Source organism: Bufo gargarizans, chromosome 3 (genome assembly GCF_014858855.1).
Source record: "Bufo gargarizans isolate SCDJY-AF-19 chromosome 3, ASM1485885v1, whole genome shotgun sequence".
In the NCBI taxonomy this organism is placed as follows: domain Eukaryota; kingdom Metazoa; phylum Chordata; class Amphibia; order Anura; family Bufonidae; genus Bufo; species Bufo gargarizans.
This window is the reverse complement of record NC_058082.1, coordinates 158,877,543-158,900,837: the sequence shown is the minus strand read 5'-3', so window position 1 is coordinate 158,900,837 and position 23,295 is coordinate 158,877,543. Positions and strand designations below refer to the sequence as shown.

Genomic DNA, 23,295 nt, shown 5'->3' with positions numbered 1-23,295 from the left:
CTGCAGCAAGGTGTGAATAGAACACCAGGATTTAAACCAAGGTGACTTTGTTTATATTTTGTAGAGAAATAATGGCACCGGCAGCATCTCACATCCTCCAAACTTTATTGCAACCCCCAGACAAGTAAAAGCAGCAACGTTTCGGCTGAATCCCAGCCTTTGTCAAGCCAAATGACATCAAATTGTTACAAACATATATACCCCACAATAAAAGAACACACCCCCTCTAGCTGCCAATAACATTCATGGTTCATCTTAGTAACTACTCACTGTTAAACACATGTCTATCAAACACATATTAACCTCCACCTGGTTCCAGACATGGTGTAGCGCACCTGTATCGCATCAACATCATGGCGTTCACGATTATCTCAGCGTCGGTCCGATTGTAATGCGCAGCCGCATGTAATTGTGTTCATCTGGCAAGATGCGTCCCAGCGTAACTATGGCAACCGGCGGTGCTTGTTCCTGCAGCCAATCGGCTGTCTCGGACGTCCTCTGACGTACATAGCACATGCCGCATCGGGGGACGTCATCAAAATGCACCGTCGCGTATCTGACGTGCACGTCACGTAAATACTCACGAGGCGCATCATCACAGCGTAATCATGTTGGTGTCACAGCAACGGGAGACGCAATCAGCCATATGAATGTCGCATGCCTAAATCCAAATGTCTAAATGGTCATTTAGGAGCATGTCATAATCCATGAATAAAATAGTCATGTATATGGCATGGTCCTATTCACTGTAGTGCATCCATCCATGTCGGGAAGCATGTGTCAGGAGATCAAAAAATCATATAAGAACACCTGTATCATAGAATATTAATATAGAAGTATAGGCAACATGAGCGGTAACTAGATACCCTAGATCATAAGGCGTGAAAAGCAGGGTAAATTTACATGTATTAAAAACACAATGTCTCCATACCTAGAAGACATAAATAGCCACCCATCTCAGTCAATGGAGGCGACATTAAATTCTATATTAAGGCCATATGGTTGAAGAGATCTGAGCGTGTGGATCCACTTAAGTTCCTTCCTTCTCAGAATTTTCTTCCTATCTCCCCCCCCCCCCCCCCCCCCCCCGTCTTAAATATCCTACACTGTCAATGGCACGAAACCGTAACTGGTTAATGGAGTGATTATGTTCAATGAAATGCTTAGCCACGGGTTTATCTATGGCTCCTTTCCTTATTGTACTTTTGTGCTTATTGATTCTCTCTCTTAATTCCATCGTGGTCTCCCCCACGTAAATCAAAGTGCAAGGACACTGTATCATGTATACCACATCAGTGGATCTACATGTATAGTGGCCTTTAATTTTGAATCGTTTGCCACTGTAAGGATGTGCAAAACCATCACCTCTCATGATGCAACCACAGTTGCAACATGAGAGGCAAGGGAAATTGCCACTCCTCAAAGGTGCCAATCGTGTCTGTCTCTCAGTGTCCTTGCCCCCAATATCGGCTTTTATCTCGCAAGTTTGGGCTTCTCTTATAGGCCATCATTGGGGGGGCAGAAAATTCAACAACATTGGGTAATCCCTTATGCAAAGTTTGCCAGTCTTGTCTCAGGATGGCAGCAATATTGCCACTGTCACCTCCATAGACTGATACAAAGGGAATACGCTCAATGTCTTGATTTTGAGACTTCCTTATGAAGGTGGAACTACGTGCAGTGTTTACAATTCTATGCCTAGTACGTTTAATCAATTTTTTGGGATAACCTCTATCACTGAATTTACAGCACATTTCATCAACCCTGTTTTCAAATTGGGTGTCATCAGAAACAATGCGTCGTACCCTGAGCAGTTGACTCCATGGTAGGGAGTTCACCATGTTGGAAGGATGACTGCTGTCATACATCAATAAGGTATTTTTGTCAGTGGATTTTTGAAACAAATCAGTGGAAATAATTCCCTCCCGCACAAGAATTCGGGCGTCCAGGAATTGAAGCTCACTGACAGAATGTGTCACCGTGAACTGCAAGTCCCGGACCCCAGAATTCAAGTGCGAATGGAACTCATCAAGTTCCAATACCGTCCCTGTCCAAATTAAGAAAATGTCGTCGATGTAGCGCCACCAGCACAGAACTCTCTCAGAATAATTGGAGCGATACACCAGCCGATCCTCGACCTCTGCCATGAAGATGTTTGCGTAGGTTGGGGCCACATTGGACCCCATTGCCACACCACGCTTTTGTTGGTAGAAGGTGTCCCTGAAGAGGATGATCAATTATCTAACATATTAACATGTAAACAGTTTAAATTGAGGAACAAAAGCCATTTTGTTCCACCGCAGAATAACCATGTTGTTGAAACGTATATAGAATTTGTCAGGAAGCGGGTTGAACAACTGAGGGCCAAAGAGGTACAGGTATATAGACACAATTTATCTGAAGTGGAAAGACGGGCCATTTATGAGCTTGAACATAACACTGAATTGACTGTTAAACCAGCGGATAAGGGGGGTGCCGTGGTTGTAATGGACACTTGCAAGTATGTTGATGAGATCTCCAGACAGGTGGATGACCGTTAGGTATACGAGATATTATCTAAAGATCCCAAATGGGACATTGCGGATGCCATAGGGGTGATATTGGATGTGGCCCTAAGTCAAGGGATCATCGATGATGACCTTAATAGTTATCTACGAGTGGGCCATCCTATCACCCCTGTGATATACGTATTACTGAAGATCCACAAAAGTTTAGTGGATCCCCCTGGCCGCCCGATTGTGTCGGGCAGGGGTTCTATTTTTAACACGATCTCTATCTTCCTGGATAAAATACTGTGGATCCATGCAACCACGGCCCCCTCCTATATCAGTGATACTGGCCATTTCTTGACCAAGTTACAGTCCCTCAATACACCTGTTGACTTTATACTTGTAAGCTTTGATGTTGTATCGCTGTATACTTCTATCTACCATACTTATGGTCTTAATGTCGCCGATGTGGCCCTGGCCAGCACGGATCTCTCTCCTGGGGCGCGCCGGCTGATCCTCGCCCTCCTGGAGGTGGTCCTGAGGAGGAATTATTTCCTCTTCAGGGACACCTTCTACCAACAAAAGCGTGGTGTGGCAATGGGGTCCAATGTGGCCCCAACCTACGCAAACATCTTCATGGCGGAGGTCGAGGATCGGCTGGTGTATCGCTCCAATTATTCTGAGAGAGTTCTGTGCTGGTGGCGCTACATCGATGAAATTTTCTTAATTTGGACAGGGACGGTATTGGAACTTGATGAGTTCCATTCGCACTTGAATTCTGGGGTCCGGGACTTGCAGTTCACGGTGACACATTCTGTCAGTGAGCTTCAATTCCTGGACGTCCGAATTCTTGTGCGGGAGGGAATTATTTCCACTGATTTGTTTCAAAAATCCACGGACAAAAATACCTTATTGATGTATGACAGCAGTCATCCTTCCAACATGGTGAACTCCCTACCATGGAGTCAACTGCTCAGGGTACGACGCATTGTTTCTGATGACACCCAATTTGAAAACAGGGTTGATGAAATGTGCTGTAAATTCAGTGATAGAGGTTATCCCAAAAAATTGATTAAACGTACTAGGCATAGAATTGTAAACACTGCACGTAGTTTCACCTTCATAAGGAAGTCTCAAAATCAAGACATTGAGCATATTCCCTTTGTATCAGTCTATGGAGGTGACAGTGGCAATATTGCTGCCATCCTGAGACAAGACTGGCAAACTTTGCATAAGGGATTACCCAATGTTGTTGAATTTTCTGCCCCCCCCAATGATGGCCTATAAGAGAAGCCCAAACTTGCGAGATAAAAGCCGATATTGGGGGCAAGGACACTGAGAGACAGACACGATTGGCACCTTTGAGGAGTGGCAATTTCCCTTGCCTCTCATGTTGCAACTGTGGTTGCATCATGAGAGGTGATGGTTTTGCACATCCTTACAGTGGCAAACGATTCAAAATTAAAGGCCACTATACATGTAGATCCACTGATGTGGTATACATGATACAGTGTCCTTGCACTTTGATTTACGTGGGGGAGACCACGATGGAATTAAGAGAGAGAGAATCAATAAGCACAAAAGTACAATAAGGAAAGGAGCCATAGATAAACCCGTGGCTAAGCATTTCATTGAACATAATCACTCCATTAACCAGTTACGGTTTCGTGCCATTGACAGTGTAGGATATTTAAGACTGGGGGGGGGGGGGGGGATAGGAAGAAAATTCTGAGAAGGAAGGAACTTAAGTGGATCCACACGCTCAGATCTCTTCAACCATATGGCCTTAATATAGAATTTAATGTCGCCTCCATTGACTGAGATGGGTGGCTATTTATGTCTTCTAGGTATGGAGACATTGTGTTTTTAATACATGTAAATTTACCCTGCTTTTCACGCCTTATGATCTAGGGTATCTAGTTACCGCTCATGTTGCCTATACTTCTATATTAATATTCTATGATACAGGTGTTCTTATATGATTTTTTGATCTCCTGATACATGCTTCCCGACATGGATGGATGCACTACAGTGAATAGGACCATGCCATATACATGACTATTTTATTCATGGATTATGACATGCTCCTAAATGACCATTTAGACATTTGGATTTAGGCATGCGACATTCATATGGCTGATTGCGTCTCCCGTTGCTGTGACACCAACATGATTACGCTGTGATGATGCGCCTCGTGAGTATTCACGTGACGTGCACGTCAGATACGCGACGGTGCATTTTGATGACGTCCCCCGATGCGGCATGTGCTATGTACGTCAGAGGACGTCCGAGAACGAGCACCGCCAGTTGCCATAGGTACGCCGGGACGCATCTTGCCAGATGAACACAATTACATGCGCCTGCGCATTACAATCGGACCGACGCTGAGATGATCGTGAACGCCATGATGTTGATGCGATACAGGTGCGCTACACCATGTCTGGAACCAGGTGGAGGTTAATATGTGTTTGATAGACACGTGTTTAACAGTGAGTAGTTACTAAGATGAACCATGAATGTTATTGGCAGCTAGAGGGGGTGTGTTTTTATATGTGGGGTATATATGTTTGTAACAATGTGATGTCATTTGGCTTGACAAAGGCTGGGATTTAGCCGAAACGTTGCTGCTTTTACTTGTCTGGGGGTTGCAATAAAGTTTGGAGGATGTGAGATGCTGCCGGTGCCATTATTTCTCTATATGTATCTTATGGCCTGTTGGATCAAGGGCCAATGGTGAGGCTGCTGCATCCTGCTACACATCGATACAGGACCGTATAGTGCTGCTTCTATTTTACCGTTTTTGTTTATATTTTGTTGACCTGCTATGTGTGAATAAACACTGAACTGTCTAAGTTAAAGACTTTCATGTTGCCTCTTTACTGCGTCCGCTGACCTGCCTACCTGAGCGAGTCCCCACAACACCTACAGAAAAAAATAACGCAGTGCTACACCAATACAAAAGTATATAATCTTCATTAGTTCAAATAAATATTAAAATGGTAAATAGCGATGGTAAACATACACAGACAGATAGAACACACTGTCAGCAAGTAAATGACATATAAACTACTGGGATGACTATGGCATTAAATATACCCTGACACTGATGTGTCTCATATAACATAATAAAGTGCATAGTGCAAAAGATAATAACCATAATATTACATAAGATCAGGAGAAAGTAACATAGTGACAAAATAATCAAGTAATCCAGTGTAAGGTAACATAAAATTAATACCGACCAGTGTGATCATATACCCCGACGCGTGTTTCGCATCTCGCTTCCTCAGGGGATAGTGTGCAAATAAACACCTCACATATTTATACATTAATACTCCATATAATAGGAACAGGTGAATGTTTCTATCAGGAGTCAAAAACATAGCCCAATCCTGTTCCATAGCGTGCATTACACGCTGGAACGCGTGACATCACTTCCTGTTTCACATGGGAACATCCCAACCCCACTGCCCACATTTTCCTAAATATAATACATTTATCCTAAATGATATTTTATAGTTTGCCATAAACGCACTCTGCACATGGCAGAGAAAAGCTGAGTACATAGAAGGACCGACTGTGGTCACGTGAGGGAGCCCAGAGAAGCGCTCCAGCGTGAAACGCTCGGCGCATGCCAGGACATATAATAGCGCTCTATACTGCATCGCATAACAAGGGCAGCTGACTGAAGATGACAAGCCCAAGGGGGACATAAAAATAATTGCAATTATACAAATGAATAATTAAATACCAGGACCACGCAATGCTGTCCTTATTACTATGATAGCTACAAACAATTATATAAGATAAATGAATAAATAACAATAATGTGTAAAAACCCACTGTATTATAAATAATTTGTAATAAAATCAAGTCAAAAGGTGAAAGCATGCAAAGTGCAAGTGCCACACAGTGAAAAAAGTGCAAGTGCCAAATGTGAAAAAAGTGTTTTAATAATCAGAATAATTAATCATACCAAAGAAGAAAAATAAAATAAAATAAAAAATATATATATTATGACAATAACACTATTGTAATACAATGCAAATTGTATAAAATGATATCCGCATTATAATAAGTCACAATTAATATACATTATATGTGAAATATATATACCGTATATAAAAAATATATATATAAAAAAAGAGAGAGAGAAAGAAAGAAACATGTGTCCATAATAGCCCGTGGCCCTGGTACGTAGAGTTTATAAACTTGAAACAGTCCCCCATATGAAGATCTCCCTTCAATAATGGATATTTATTGACTCCTAGCATATAGAACTAAAAGGAAAACATATAATTAAACATAAAAAAACAATATAAAAAGAAGAAGAACCACAGCAAATATATAGTTGGACTAACATCCCATTAAAATCAATAAAACATATTTTACCTGTTATTATTAACATTTTTCGTCTGAGGGCTGCACTAGACATGGTATAAATTTTGCGGGCCAGAACCAGGTAGCTTTGCCAGAAAGAAATGCAAACACTGTGAGGGGCACGTGTGAGCATTACTGCTGTAAAGGGGCAAATAGCTGGTCATTTTTTCTGTGAAGGGGCACATCTGGGCATTTTTACCATGAAGGGGGCACATGTGAGCATTACTACTGTGAAGGGGGCACATTTCAGCATTACTACTGTGAAGGGGCCACTCTCTCTACTGCCAGCCACAGCACAGACCACCGCTACCAGTGTCACAATTCTAACCAAGACCAATGAACACCACTCTAATTGGACCAGATTTGGCATGAAACCATGGGGCATAGATAAGACAAAGTGCACTGCCCAGCATTAGTTTATGCTGTGGGCAACTCATCTGCCTTCTGCACACCATATTCTCCAGCTGCAGATCAGTGACAGGTTTCACAAGGGGCACAGATTTGGGTCCTGATATCCAGCCTGTAAGGAGAGGACCTGCTATCCCCTTATGGGTGTCATCTTGGTTACAAGCCAGTCACTAGGATACTTGCAGGTTATTTTGGGGCAGATCAGAGTGTAACCCTCCCAGGAACCTGTATGTACATGGCGAGGTGTAGTGTGGATATGGGACAGAGGCTATCGTGCTGTTAGCAGCAGCCAGGCCTCCAGTGTAAGGCCGTGTGGCCAATGGAGCCTCGTCCCTCTCGCACACACAATGGATGCGCTCTGCTGGCCGAGGCTTTTTTCCATTTACTCTGTACTGCTCTGGGGTCGCTTCCTCGGAGTACACATAGCGCGGTCAGGATCTGATGGCTCTCGCGTATGCAGTGTTCCCCGTAGGGAGGGGGTTGGGAGCGTGAGTCGTGGTCCGCCAGCTTTCTTCCCATTGAAGGCAGTAAACCCTCTCTGCTGTGCGTCCGGGCACAGGTGGGCATAGCTGATCGTGTCAGTACTGCGCTACTGCAGCCGCCCAGGCGTGTCCCCTTCATCTTCCACTATGAGCAAGCTCCATGACTGTGCGGGCCACATGACTCAGCTTTGCGGGCCAGATGTGGCCCGCGGGCCGTAGGTTGGGCATCACTGATTTAATATATATAACCAAGCACACTAAAAATAATAGCCTTAGAAAAAGGAATGATCATAACTAAATAAGAGGTAAAGATAACTCCACTGCATATATGTCATATAAAAATGACAAATTACAAAAAAGGTGAAAAACAAGTTCTCATTCAAGCCGTACGGAGTAACTGTGTCCAACTTGAAAATCCACCTTACTTCCCTCTGTGCCAACAACCGTTTCCAGTTGCCTCCTCTCTTCCCCAGGACCCCACCAAATCCCTATCTATACCCCTTACCTTTAAGAGGGATCCGTTGCTCTCATGGGATTTAAAATGGCGAGGAATAGTCTTCAGTTTCGTAAGGTCCTTTTCTTCTTTTACTGCTTCAATTCCTAGGACATGTTCCCTTACCCGTCTCTAGAGGTTAAACCAACATATCACAACTTACACGGGCAACTGGCCACATAAATAACCCCAAATGTGTTACACTAAATCGTGTGTAATTACGCAGCCAGTTCTATCAGTAAACAACGTTGCTCTCTCGATGTTGGGGCACGCGACAGAGTCCCCACAGGGGCGACAGCCCCATTTGGGACCCTTCGATCCATATGCTCTATTCTCTATTGGTGTAGCACTGCGTTATGTTTTTCTGTAGGGGTCGTATTTTATATCTGTCATGGGTATAATAAGGTTTTAAAATGATATAATGTGCCCTTTGGGTTAGTTTCAGGTAAATTTTGTTTAGTAAATCTCCTTAACTATGCCAAAGATTAAAGGAGGGCATACACTTCAGATAGCTGTCAGCCGACTGCTGGTCCTCCATTCCTCCTGACCTTTCCATACACATGTACTCTAGGCTTGGCCAAGTATGCATGTGTTCTCAATAGGGAGAGGAGATAAGCCGCTGCCAGACACCCTTAGTGGTGGCTTATCTCCTTTGAGAACAAAAGGATCCAGCATGTTGAAATCCAACATGTCTGACCCTTCTTTCTGCTTTTGGTGAAAGTCATAAACATTGGATGGTCCTGCCGAAATTGGTGGGTTTAGCTGATATTTATCTAATGTGTGTAGATGCCTTAAAGGGGTTGTTCCACAAAAAAATATTCTGCAGTTTTCAGACCAGCACCTGGATCTGAACAGTTTTGTAATTGCATGTAAAAGTTTAGCCACTGAGTTTTTCTATTAAATCTGTATAGTGCCACCTGATGTTTGTTTGTTTTTTCTTATTTCTCTGTCCACCTCACTGAGGAGGACACACGTGCTCACTTCCGTCCTTCAGCTGTCTCCTGAGCTGTGATAGGGAGAGATTTGCAGCAGAAAGGATACGCCCCTGAGCTACAGCAGAAATGACATGCCCCCTAAACTGCCAACTTCACATACATTTAGCAGAGCATTTGCAGCAATGAATAGGCAGAACTCTAAATCCATGTGAGGTACAGGGCTGCTTCTAGCTTTGTTAGAAAGAGATTGTCGTGTACTATATGATGTCTGATTTGTATTTTTTACATTAACCATGGCATAACCTCTTTAATTTTCCATTATTAAATGGTTTCTTTTCTACTTTCCAGATCTGACTGTTCGTCTGACTGTCCCATCAGGATACCGAGATTCAGAATACCCCTTGCTTCTCTGGCTGTAAGTAACATTGGTAATCACTAATTTGTCTTAAAGAGGACCTTTCACCGCTCCTGACATGTCGGTTTTAATAGCTTTATGCATTCCCCATGTAATAAAAATTTTGGAGCATCTATTCTTATGGCTCTATGTTGTGCCATTCTTTTATTATTCCTGCTAGAAGTTATGAATGAATTGCTATTAGCCTTCAGTAAGGGTACAGAGGGGAGGTAACCAGTTGGGGGTTGTCCCTGCACAGTCTGACAATGGCAGCACCGATTGGTTAGAGTGAGACTATGCAGGTACACGCCCCCAACTGGTTACCTCCCCTCTGTACCCTCACTGAAGGCTAATAGCAATTCATTCATAACTTCTAGCAGGAATAATACAGGAATGGCACAACATAGAGCCATAAGAATAGAGGCTCCAGAATTGTTATTACATGGGGAATGCATGAAACTATTAAAACAAGCATGTCAGGGGTGGTGACAGGTCCTCTTTAAGGCCTATTTATAAGCCTCATGAAGCTGACGATTGTTGGGAAAGAAGCGTTTCTTCCCGATAATCTCCTGCTCGTACATCATGGAGGCGACCGATGCATACTGATGAGGAGCGATCTCCTCCATAGTATGGGGAGGAGTGATCGCTAATGCCTTTGCTTGTCCCCATCCAGAATCATTGTTTGTGGGCAGCAGATCACTATTTAGATGGCGCAATCTGTTGCCCACAAATGAGAATTACCCAAACAATCTGTTACCAAAAGGACAAATGTTTAAATGGGCCGATTATCGTTAACCAGTGTTCGTACAAACGCTCTTTAGTGATTATTGTTGCCTAACAATTATAGAAGCTTTTATATTTGCCTTTCATTACGTCTTGCCTTTGTGGAGCATTGTTTGCTAGTCTCTACTGTACATACCTGGACGCCCAATAGAGAACCTGGCACACAGCTCATATGGGGCACATAGTTTTTGGTATTTTTTCATACGTTACCATATATACTGCAGTAATTGTCATAATAACCAATTTCAAGAAGACCGCGACAATGCTGAGAATGTAAATTCAGAACTGAATCTATAATATGCACGTGAGCAGTGTAGCATTCTCGCAGTGTTGCCCAAGACTACGTGTCTTTATACACTGATTTGTTAATAAAAAATAAACTGTATATAAGGAATAATCTTCTTTATTTCCAAATCATAACAAGACACATTTTCCCCCTTGTAGACCAGAAGCTCCAGGGGCCCAGCGGGTCACAGAGGAGTTCTCACTCGGATGGGAGTCTGTACTTGTGAGCTCATTCCATATCATTGTTGCCCATTTTGATGGCCGGGGATCCAAAAATCAAGGACTGAATTTGCTTCATGAAATTGACCGGAAACTTGGTTCTGTTGATGCTAAAGAATATATATCTGTGGTGCAGTATGTCTGCTTTATAATGTCACTATTTGAGATAACACCAGCATAGGATATTACCTGCTAATATCATCGCCTATAGATTTTACCCTTTTCAGCAGGTGAAAATGAGATAAATCAAAAGTCCATGATGTGAGAATCTGCAGCATGACCTTGAATGTGCCGATTTTGTAAAACCCCATTGACATGCATTGTATGGTGTTTTTTGCATACTTCAGAAATCTGCAGCAAATAAACTACGTGTAAACATGGCTTTAAGGAGATCAGACACGACTGAGGCCACCTCAGCACATGGGGCCTCTGCGGTTCTGTATTACAGAGCTTTGGGCACTCTGTGCACTATATTCTCCTCTAGAAGCAATACTCAAAGGGGAGTGCACAGTATGGACCCACAGATCTCCAAAGGTGGCATTTCATGAACTCGTACTACACAGATCCATAATACGCCATGTGCATGAGGTCATTATATTAAACAATGTATGCCGAGGACCTGCTCACGGTTTAGCCCCACTGAATGAGCTAAACAGCAAGCGGACACCTCCACGGTTTCCAGCAGCACCCGTGCGGACAACACTACGAGACATGACAAAGTTACAACTATAAACCGTGACCACATTAATTGCAGCGCGGCCTACCATTCAAAACAGGGGCAGATTCAGAGCAGACGCCAGTGGCTTCCACGCCAAATTCCAAGGGTGGTGTCACATACAGTTTTTGTGGAAGTTTCTAGAGTCAAAACCAGAAGTGGATCCAGCAGGAAGGAGAGGTAAAAGTCCTTTCTATTTCTCATTCCATTCCAACCCACTTCTGGTTTTGGCAAAAAAAAAAAAACGCTGCAAAAACTGCCACAAAAAACCTGTGTGACAGCACTTTAAGGCCTCATGCACACGGCCATTGTTTAGGTCCGCATCCGAGCCGCCGTTTTGACGGCTCGGATGCGGACCCATTCACTTCAATGGGGCCGCAAAAGATGCGGACAGCACTCCGTGTCTCCGTTCCGCGGCCGTGCTTCGTGGACAAGAATAGGCATTTATATTGCCAGCGCCCGTTCTGCAAATTGCGGAAGGCAATACGGGCAGCTTCCGTTTTTTGCAGATCTGCGGTTTGCGGACCGCAAAACACACCACGGTCGTGTGCATGAGGCCTAAGACAGATATTCTATATAGTAATGGTCTTAGGACAAGGTGAGCACTACAGGAGAATAGTTCAGATGGTCACCTTCATTCACTCTTGGCTTAATTAAGTACTCATTTTTCTGCAGGCAACTGAAACAGCTGCCATTTGTTGACCAGCATCGCATTGGAGTTTATGGGAAAGTAAGTAAATCTTGTCTGTTGCAGAATATACTTAAAAAATGCATCATGTCACAGTTTTTCTGCCATGGAAAATCACATTTACTACAACTTTGAAGCTCTAAAATATGTGCTTTTTCTGGGGTCTCCACTTGGCAGTTCAGGTATGGCTTTGAGCCGCACCAGAACAACATATGCGAACCCTATGTAAAGATGAAGGAGATGTTAGGGCTTGATAGATGCATAGACATTGTTAGGAACAGTATTCTTTATAGTATTTAACTCCTAACCACATACCAGGGATACATGCTTCACCTCACTGAAGTATTAACCACTTGTTGATGTTTGATGTACATTTACGTAGCCACGGATCCATATCAGGGGCCAGCTATGTAATGTAGCTGACATCCGCACACTGTGACCAGGACTCCAATCCCAGTCATTTAACCCCCTCTAATGCTGCAATCAGTAGTGACCATGGCATCTGAGCAGTCAGAGGGAGGGTCTCCCTCATATATCTATAGGAAGGCAGGGAGGAAAAAACTAAAATTGTCCCAATACGGCTTCATTTAAGGCTATATTCACATTTTCCATCCACTTTCTGACAATTTTTAATGGCCGTTTTGTGTCCGTTTTTAAAAACCGCCATTAAAAATTGATAATTTTAATTGCCTTTTTTTATTTAAATCCCAACCCCTCCAGTATACATGATGCCCCCCTAGTGCCCCCAGTAGTAAAAATGTCTCCCAGAGTGGTCTCAAGCAGTAACAATGCCCCCCAATAGTGGTCCCCAGCAGTAATAATGTCCCCTAGAGTGGCACCTAGCAGTAATAATGTCCCCAATAATGGCCCCCAGCATTAATAATGTCCACCATAATGGCCCCCAGCTGTAATAATGTTCCCCATTGTGGCCCCCAAAGTGACTCCAAGGAGTAATAATGTCCACCATAATGGCTCCTATCAGTAATAATGTTCACCATAATGGCCCCCAGTGGTAATAATGTCCCCCAAAATGTCCTCCAGAGTGACTCCGAGCAGTAATAATTTCCCCCCTAATGGCCCCCAGCATTAGTAATGTCCCCCAGAGAAGCTCCCAGCAGTAGTAATGTCCCCCAGAGAAGCTCCCAGCAGTAGTAATGTCCCCCAGAGAGACTCCAAGCAGTAATAATTTCCCTCATAATGGCCCCCAGCAGTAATAATTTCCCCCATAATGGCCCCCAGCTGTAGTAATTTTCCCCAGAGAAGCTCCCAGCAGTAATAATGTCCCCCAGAGAGACTCTGAGCAGTAATAATGGCCCCCAGCAGTAGTAATGTCCCCCAGAGAAGCTCCCAGCAGTAGTAATGTCCCCCAGAGAAGCTCCCAGCAGTATTAATGTCCCCCAGAGAAGCTCCCAGCAGTAGAAATGTCCCCCATAATGGCCCCCAGCAGTAATAATGTGCAGAGCATTTTTGTATGACTCGCCTCAATCATCAGCTGTTGAGGAGACACTGCCTGGTATTTACAGTCCCTTTTATATGGGGTAGCACTCTCTAGTAACCAGTCGTTACAGTAAACTGTCAGCTTATCTTATCTGTAGTTGCTGAGCAGCTGACTGTTATCTACTGATATGTGCTGATCTTATCTTACTATCTCCACTTATCTCCAGTTCTCAGAGCATCCAGACCAGAGACATTCTTTTCCTGTGATACTAGCTTGTTCTATGTTCTTCACTGATATTACAGATGTCTTCACCTTTAATTTACACTTGGTGTTTTGCTGTGGTTTTTGCTATGAAAAAACTGTCTGATGTTACCTTATAGTGAAGGAGATTAATTAGTGATGCTCAGTCACCTACACTCACCTAAAGAATTATTAGGAACACCTGTTCTATTTCTCATTAATGCGATTTTCTAGTCAACCAATCACATGGCAGTTGCTTCAATGCATGTAGGGTTGTCGTCCTGGTCAAGACAATCTCCTGAACTCCAAACTGAATGTCAGAATGGGAAAGAAAGGTGATTTAAGCAATTTTGAGCGTGGCATGGTTGTTGGTGCCAGACGGGCCGGTCCGAGTATTTCACAATCTGCTCAGTTACTGGGATTTTCACGCACAACCATTTCTAGGGTTTACAAAGAATGGTGTGAAAAGGGAAAAACATCCAGTATGCGGCAGTCCTGTGGGCGAAAATGCCTTGTTGATGCTAGAGGTCAGAGGAGAATGGGCCGACTGATTCAAGCTGATAGAAGAGCAACGTTGACTGAAATAACCACTCGTTACAACCGAGGTATGCAGCAAAGCATTTGTGAAGCCACAACACGCACAACCTTGCCTGGTCTGATGAGTCTTGATTTCTGTTGAGACATTAAAATGGTAGAGTCCGAATTTGGCGTAAACAGAATGAGAACATGTATCCATCATGCCTTGTTACCACTGTGCAGGCTGGTGGTGGTGTAATGGTGTGGGGGATGTTTTCTGGTCACACTTTAGGCCCGTTAGTGCCAATTGGCCATCGTTTAAATGCCACGGGCTACCTGAGCATTGTTTCTGACCATGTCCATCCCTTCATGACCACCATGTACCCATCCTCTGATGGCTACTTACAGCAGGATAATGCACCATGTCACAAAGCTCGAATCATTTCAAATTGGTTTCTTGAACATGACAATGAGTTCACTGTACTAAAATGGCCCCCACAGTCACCAGATCTCAACCCAATAGAGCATCTTTGGGATGTGGTGAAACGGGAGCTTCGTGCCCTGGATGTGCATCCCTCAAATCTCCATCAACTGCAAGATGCTATCCTATCAATATGGGCCAACATTTCTAAAGAATGCTATCAGCACCTTGTTGAATCAATGCCACGTAGAATGAAGGCAGTTCTGAAGGCAAAAGGGGGTCCAACACCGTATTAGTATGGTGTTCCTAATAATTCTTTAGGTGAGTGTATATCTGAAAGCAAAGCATTGCTCAGATAGGCTGAATAGAGAAATTCTACATGCCTGGAGAGCAGGCTTCTAGGATAGGATATATGTACACACAGTTTGGTGCTGTTAAATTGGGCAAACCAGCATTGGCCAAAGTCACGTGACTGATTAGCTGCGGATCTGCTGTCGTGGATTTATGTGCGTCAAATCCGCAAATTAGATGAGAATTTCAATTCTCATTTAAACGCTGGGTAAAAAAATGCAGCAGAAAAGCTGCAGTATTGTAGATTTGTAGCATGTCAATTTATACAGCAGAATTATCTTGCTGATTTCACCCTTTCCAATGGAGAGGTTGAAATCTGTTTTATTTTCCGCAACAAAAACCACATGTAATACATGTGGTTTTGTTGCAGCTTTTCGTGTGCTTTTTCCTGCGGCCTTATGCACACGACCGTATATATTTTGCGGTCCGCAAAAAATACGGATGACGTCCGTGTGCATTCCGTATTTTGCGGAATGGAACAGCTGGCCCCTAACAGAACGGTACTATCCTTGTACGTAATGCGGACAATAATAGGACATGTTCTATTTTTTGGCGTTTTTTTTTGTTTGCGGACCCATTGAAATGAATAGTTCCGTATACGGTCCACAAAAAAACCCGGAATGGACACGGAAAGAAAATACGTTTGTATGCATAAGGCCTAAAGGATCTGATATGGGCCTGATACATAGTTTACACTAGAACATGAACTGAGTAACTGCAGCATTTACACTAGACTATGGACTGACTGACCCCAGTGTTTACACTAAACTATGGACTGACCCCAGTGTATACACTAGACTATGGCTGACTGACCGCTGTGTTTACACTAGACTATGGACTGACCCCAGTGTATACACTAGACTATGGCTGACTGACTGGAGTGTATACACTAGACTATGGACTGACCCCAGTGTATACACTAGACTATGACTGACTGACTGGAGTGTTTACACTAGACTATGGACTGACTGACCCCAGTGTTCACACTAGACTATGGATTGACCCCAGTGTATACACTAGACTATGACTGACTGACCACGGTGTTTACACTAGACTATGGACTGACTGACCCCAGTGTTCACACTAGACTATGGACTGACCCCAGTGTATACACTAGACTATGGCTTACTGACTGACCACGGTGTTTACACTAGACTATGGACTGACCCCAGTGTATACACTAGACTATGACTGACTGACTGGAGTGTTTACACTAGACTATGAACTGACTGACCCCAGTGTTCACACTAGACTATGGACTGACCCCAGTGTATACACTAGACTATGGCTGACTGACTGACCACGGTGTTTACACTAGACTATGGACTGACCCCAGTGTTTACACTAGACTATGGACTGACCCCAGTGTATACACTAGACTATGACTGACTGACTGACTGGAGTGTTTACACTAGACTATGGCTGACTGACTGGAGTGTTTAACCTAGACTATGGCTGACTGACTGACCCCAGTGTATACACTAGACTATGGACTGACCCCAGTGTATACACTAGACTATGGCTTACTGACTGACCACGGTGTTTACACTAGACTATGGACTGACCCCAGTGTATACACTAGACTATGACTGACTGACTGACCACGGTGTTTACACTAGACTATGGACTGACCCCAGTGTATACACTAGACTATGGCTGACTGACTGACCCCAGTGTATACACTAGACTATGGACTGACCCCAGTGTATACACTAGACTATGGCTTACTGACTGACCACGGTGTTTACACTAGACTATGGACTGACCCCAGTGTATACACTAAACTATGGCTTACTGACTGACCCCAGTGTATACACTAGACCAGTGATGGTGAACCTTTTAGAGACTGAGTGCCCAAACTGCAACCCAAAACTCACTTATTTATTGCGAAGTGCCAACATGGCCATTTACCCTAAATACTAATATAACATATCTTTCATGTACTTTATCATTTATCTATAATAGCCTGCCTACATTCAGTGAGCTGTCTGTGCCATTCATAGCATGCCCTGCACTGATGAATGGCATAAAAAGTCTAAGGCATAGTGTTACACCTTGGACTTCTTCCAGGGTTCGGGTGCCCACAGAGAGGGCACTGAGTGCCGCCTCTGGCACCCGTGCCATAGGTTCGCCATCACTGCACTAGACTATGACTGACTGGAGTGTTTACACTAGACTATGGCTGACTGACTGGAGTGTTTAACCTAGACTATGGCTGACTGACTGACCCCAGTGTTTACACTAGACTATGGACTGACTGCAGCGTTTATACTAGACTATGGGCGGAGTGACTGCAGCATTTACACTAGACTATGGACTGACTGCAGCATTTACACTACACTTTGGGCTGACTGACTGCAGTGTTTACACTGATCTATGGGCTGAGTCACTGCAGCATTTACACTAGACTATGGACTGACTGACCGTATCATTTACATTAGACTATGGACTGGCTGACTGCTGAATTTACACTCTGCTATGGACTGACTAACTGCAGCATTTACACTAGACTATGGACTGACTGACCGCAGTGTTTACACTAGACTGTGGACTGACTGTGTTAAAGATGTGTGAATTTTATTCTATATTTTTGTATATCTAGGATTGTAATGAGTTAACTTTTTCTACTTCCAAGTGCCCACCCACCCCCTCTTTGTTTTAAGACTGGAGAAGAGAGGGGGGGCAAAGAGCTGTGCTGTGAGAAGTGTCTGATTTCTCATCCTTGTACAGGTGTCCCAACAAGGGAGCTATATAGAGAGTGAAGGAGTGCATAAGCCAATGTCAGCGTCTAGTCTCTCAGCCACGCGTGGATCTTAACCCCTGGGGGGGTACATTGATTTGGAACACCAGAGTGTATCTTAAATGCCCTAATTTAGGGCGTCTTCATCAACCGTCCATAGTCTAGTATAAATGCTGTGGTCAGTCAGTCCACAGTCTAGTGTAAACACTGCGGTTAGTCATTCCATAGTAGTGTAAATACTGCAGTCGGTCAGTCAGTCCATAGTCTAGTGTAAATGCTGCAGTTCGTCAGTCCATAGTCTAATGTAAATGATACGGTCAGTCAGTCCACAGTCTAGTGTAAACACTATGGTCATCCATAGTCTAGTATAAATGCTGTGGTCAACCTCAGTGTTTACACTAGACTACGGACTGACTGCATAATTTACACTAGACTAAGGGCTGACTGTATCATTTACACTAGACTATGGACTAACTGACTGTATCATTTACAGTAGGATATGGACTGACCGTATCATTTACAGTAGACTATGTAATGACTGACCGTAATGTTTACACTATACTGTGGACTGACTGACTGTAGTATTTATACTAGACTATGGACTGACTGCAGCATTTATACTAGACTATGCACTGACTGCAGCATTTATACAAGACTATGGACTGCAGCATTTACACTAAACTATGGACTGACTGACCGTATCATTTACACTAGACTATGGACTGACAGACTGCAGCATTTACACCAGACTTTGTACTGACTGCATTTACACTAGATTATGGACTGGCCACCAAGTTGGACAAAGACCAGCTGTGACAGGTAGACATTAGTGGAATGTGGCAGTAGACAGGCATGCAGCTTGCGTAAAAGCCTCATTCCCCCAGCCATGTTAAAAATTTAAATTATGGGGGAAGTCCCGCCAGATGTTTTGCCAAGGGGTCTCCACTAAACTTAATCTGGCCATGTCTGTTCAGGAGTCAGGACATTTAAATACTTACTGCCTGTGCATCTAGATGTCAAATAATAATTTGATTGTGTTACAGCTGAGTTGTTGCTAGATCAATATCCATTGATTACTTCCCCCTCCGGTTATAAAACATGTCCTTGTTCTTTGCTGGTCTCGACTTGGGTACTTCATTACATTATTTACACGGTAGAAACAGGAAGATCATCAGTGCAGTTATTTTTTTCTCCTCTTTGAATTCAGAGAAATATACGTTTCTGGTGTAGATGATTCTAGTTGTGGATTAAGATTTACAAAAAAATAGTAATATTCAGTAGGTATATGTAGGCACAGTAAAGTCACCGCAGTGAGACAAATCCCCACACACTCCAACTAGCGTTCTAAGTTTTTTATTTATTAGATACATTCATAGAAGCAAATCTGACAAGCGGAGGTGGCCCCCAGATCATCTCGATAAATAACACACAGAACATAAAAATTACTTTTAAACATACTTTAGTTTCAACAAAGACAAAGGGTGCTACTGTTAAAGGGGTTGTCCAGGGTTTTTATATTGATGACCTATCTATCCTCAGTGAGGTTTTGAAAAATTTGATTTGGCAACTTTGCCAAAATTAGCAAAGAAATTTGATTAGTTACAAATTAATTCGCTACTAATCACTATAAATCATAGTAGTAGGTATAAACAGGCCACTCTTTCTTAGGGTACGGCCACTCGGAGCGGCCATGCTGCGGGCGGACTGTGGCCAGGCTGTGGTGAAGAACCGCGTGGTCAATTAGTCTGCAGCTGCCTTACATTTCATAATGAAGACCATACTGTATAGTCAGTCTTCATTGTTAATGGCCACGCGGCACCTTTAAACCGGGGCTGTTGCTGGTATGGGCTTTAGCTGGTTAGGTGGGGGGACAATATGCATATTATTGATGTTCTGGCCTACAGTCTTCTTCAGGTTATGTGACAGTAAACACAGAATATTAATCAGCTCTGGCATACCTACTTCTCCAACCCCATTGCTCTCCTGCCCTACAGATGGGTGCCCTTCTTCTGCCATCTGCTTTTCCTCCTTTTCCACATCATCTAATATCGATGAGAATTTCTCATTAGGAACATCCAACACTGATCAGCAGGGTCCGACTCCTGGCACCTCCGGTGATCATCTGCTTGAAGAGAATGTGGCGCTCCATGGGAGCGCTGCTTCCTCTTCATTACACTACCTGTCATCTCCCCTACAGCGACAGTGCTAGTGTAATTACAATTACTCTCTCCATTCAAGTGAAGCGAGATGACAGGTCGTGTAATGAAGAGGAAGCAGCGCTCGCATGGAGTGCCACCTCCTCGTCAAACAGCTGACCAGTGGGGATGCCGAGCGTCAGACCCTCGTCAGTCTAGACAGTGTCCAGGTAAACATTGAAGAGGGCGCAGTGCTAGCACAAGCATGATGGCCTTTTCAAAAACCTGATCAGTAGGGGTGTCGGGAGTTGAACTGAGGCCAATCTGGTATTGAATGTCATGACACTGCATAAACCGTGAAGGGCATGTAGCACTAAACAAGCAATACATAACCAAGAGAGGAGTACCCCCTTAAGGACCTGTTTTTCATCACTCTTCAATATCAATACATCTTGGTACACAGCATTAAGCGTAGGGAAGAAGTATGGAGGGAATTATAGGCAGAATTGTCATTCAAGATTACAGGCATGTATAATATAGCCTGAAACCTGTCAAGATCCCAGTCAGACCATCAGGTTTAGGGCTCGTTCACACGGCAGTGCCGTTTTTTGCGCTCCGCAAATTGCGGATCCGCAAAACATGGATGGCGCCCGTGTGCCTTTCTCAATTTGCGGAACAGAACAGGAGGCCTACCGTAGATATGCCTATTCTTGTCCGCAAAACGGACAAGAATAGGACAGGACTAAAAAAATTTGAGGGCCACGGAACGGAGCAACGGATGCGGACAGCATACAGAGTGCTGTCTGCATCTTTTGCGGACCCATTGAAATGAATGGTTCTGTATACGGACCGTATGCAGAACGCAGAAAACGGCCCGTATACGGAGCCTTAAAGGGGCTCTCCAGGCTTTTAATACTGATGACCTATCCTAATATCAGATCGGCGGGGGTCCGACACTCGGCAACCCCGCCGATCAGCTGTATGAAGGGAAGGCGCGTGCAGTGTGCATGTTCTGTCTCCCGTCTCTTCCTGCTCTCTGTAGGAATGTTCAGCAGGCACATTAAATTAATTGTATTTCCTTAAATTTTTTTAGGCTTATGGTGGCTTTTTGGCTATCAAGCTGCTGTCACTGCCTGAAGAGCTGTTTGCTTGTGGAGTAGCAGTTGCTCCCATCACAAGTTTCCACCTACACTGTGAGTATATATTGAGTAACAATGACAGACATAGCACTTTTACTGTATTGTATTTTTTGCATGTGATTTTTTTTTCAGCTAAATACGGTACATTCCTACTATACAGATCTGTTGTCAGAACAGGCTACAATGTTAAAGGGATTTTCCAGGGGAATCCTTTAAAAAAAAAAAAAAATGGAGCAGAATGGGTTAAAAATACCAAATAAGCATCACTCTGCTTCGTTCCCCACTGCCCTCCACTTCCTGGTACAAGCTTGACACACAGGAAATGTCTTGGACTACCAGCTTATCCAATCACTGCCCAGAGCGGAGACCTGCCTCAGCCAGTGATTGGCAGTCAAAGGAATTTCCTGTGTGCTGAGCTCAGAACCAGGATGTGGAGAGCAGTGGGGAATGTAACCATATCGGAACGGAGGATCGTGAGGGTGAATAATGCCTATTTGCTATTTTAACCTACTGTGCACATATACTGTATATGTGTGTGTGTGTGTGTGTATATATATATAGAGAGAGAGAGAGAGAGAGAGAGAGCACTTCTCTTGTCTAGGGGGCTGCATCTGGTATCTTAGCCCTATTCACCTTAATTCTAATATCAGACACAACCCAACTATGGGTTAGTTATCAATTGCAATTAAAAGCAAAACAGCCCAAAATTCTAAAAAAAAATGAATATTGAGCTAAAAAATACCCAATTCTCACTGATGTGTTCCTTTAGTTATGAAGTATTAGGCCTCGTGCACACGACCGTTGTGTGTTTTGTGGTCCGCAAATTGCGGATCCGCAAAACACGAATGGCGTCCTTGTGCGTTCCGCAACTTTGCGGAACGGCACGGACAGCCATTGTTATAACTGTCTATTCTTGTCCGCAAAACGGACAAGAATAGGACAGGTTATATTTTTTTTTGCGGACTACGGAACGGAGCAACGGATGCGGACAGCACACGGAGTGCTGTCTGCATCTTTTGCGGCCCCATTGAAGTGAATAGGTACGCATCCAAGCTGCGGCTCGGGTATGGACCAAAACAACAGTCGTGTGCATGAGGCCTTAAGTTGCTGTTATGGTACAATTACACACATTGATTTTCATTGTTTAAAGGGTCACTAAGTTTAAAAAAAACTTTTGATATATCATAGGTCATGCATATCGTGCGCTCTCCTTGCTGCAGAAGGCGGACTCCGTAGAGTCCATCGGCTCGTCTTAATCCCGTCCTCTGCAACGTGGAGAGAGAGCACGATATACAAACTCTTCCTTCTCGGAGACCACGATATGCGAGCAGTTCTCTCCCTTCATTCTAGCAATCAGTGGGGGTCTCAGAGCTCAGACCCCCACCGATCAAAACTTTTGATGTGTCTCTATGGCACATCAAAGATTTTATCAAAACTCAGTGACCCTTTACAACTATAAGTGCTAGGATCTGTTTTTAATGTAAAATATTTATGCAATTTCAATATTAAAAGTTGGAGAACAACCATTTACATTTAATTTGACAAACAGTAATACTATTTATTATGTATGCACCGCTAATTTTCATGTGAATGAATTAATATCACTCTGTTAGATCAAGCAAAACTGAATTTTTCAGTTTGAATTGTGGCTGGATATTGTTGTCATGTACTTGTTATGGAGCCCCCTGCTGTTCTTTTCGATTGCCTCCACCAACCTTCACTCAAGGCTACTTTCACACTCACGTTTTGGTTTTCCATTTGTGAGATCCGTTCAGGGCTCTCACAAGCGGTCCAAAACTGATCAGTTTTGCCCTAATGCATTCTGAATGGAAAAGGATTCGCTCAGGATGTATCAGTTTGCCTCCGTTCAGTCTCCATTCAACTCTGGAGGCGGACACCAGACCGCTGCCTGCTGCGTTTTGCTGTCCACTTGACGAAACTGAGCCAAACGGATCCATCCTGGCATGATCCATGTTACAGATAAAACAAACGGATCCGTTCATAACGGATGCATGCGGTTGTATTATTGTAACGGATCCGTTTT

General features: G+C 43.6%; 1 protein-coding gene across 1 annotated transcript in view; it reads left to right on the top strand.

The window, feature by feature from the left end:
• Nucleotides 1-23,295, top strand: part of LOC122932239 (inactive dipeptidyl peptidase 10-like) — a 176,034-nt gene that overhangs the window by 111,113 nt on the left and 41,626 nt on the right. Inside the window, exons 18-21 of the mRNA XM_044286533.1 lie at nucleotides 9,536-9,602; nucleotides 10,809-11,003; nucleotides 12,259-12,313; nucleotides 21,206-21,305. Of these exons, the coding sequence (XP_044142468.1) occupies nucleotides 9,536-9,602; nucleotides 10,809-11,003; nucleotides 12,259-12,313; nucleotides 21,206-21,305 (417 nt within the window). The remainder of the gene's footprint in view (nucleotides 1-9,535; nucleotides 9,603-10,808; nucleotides 11,004-12,258; nucleotides 12,314-21,205; nucleotides 21,306-23,295) is intronic.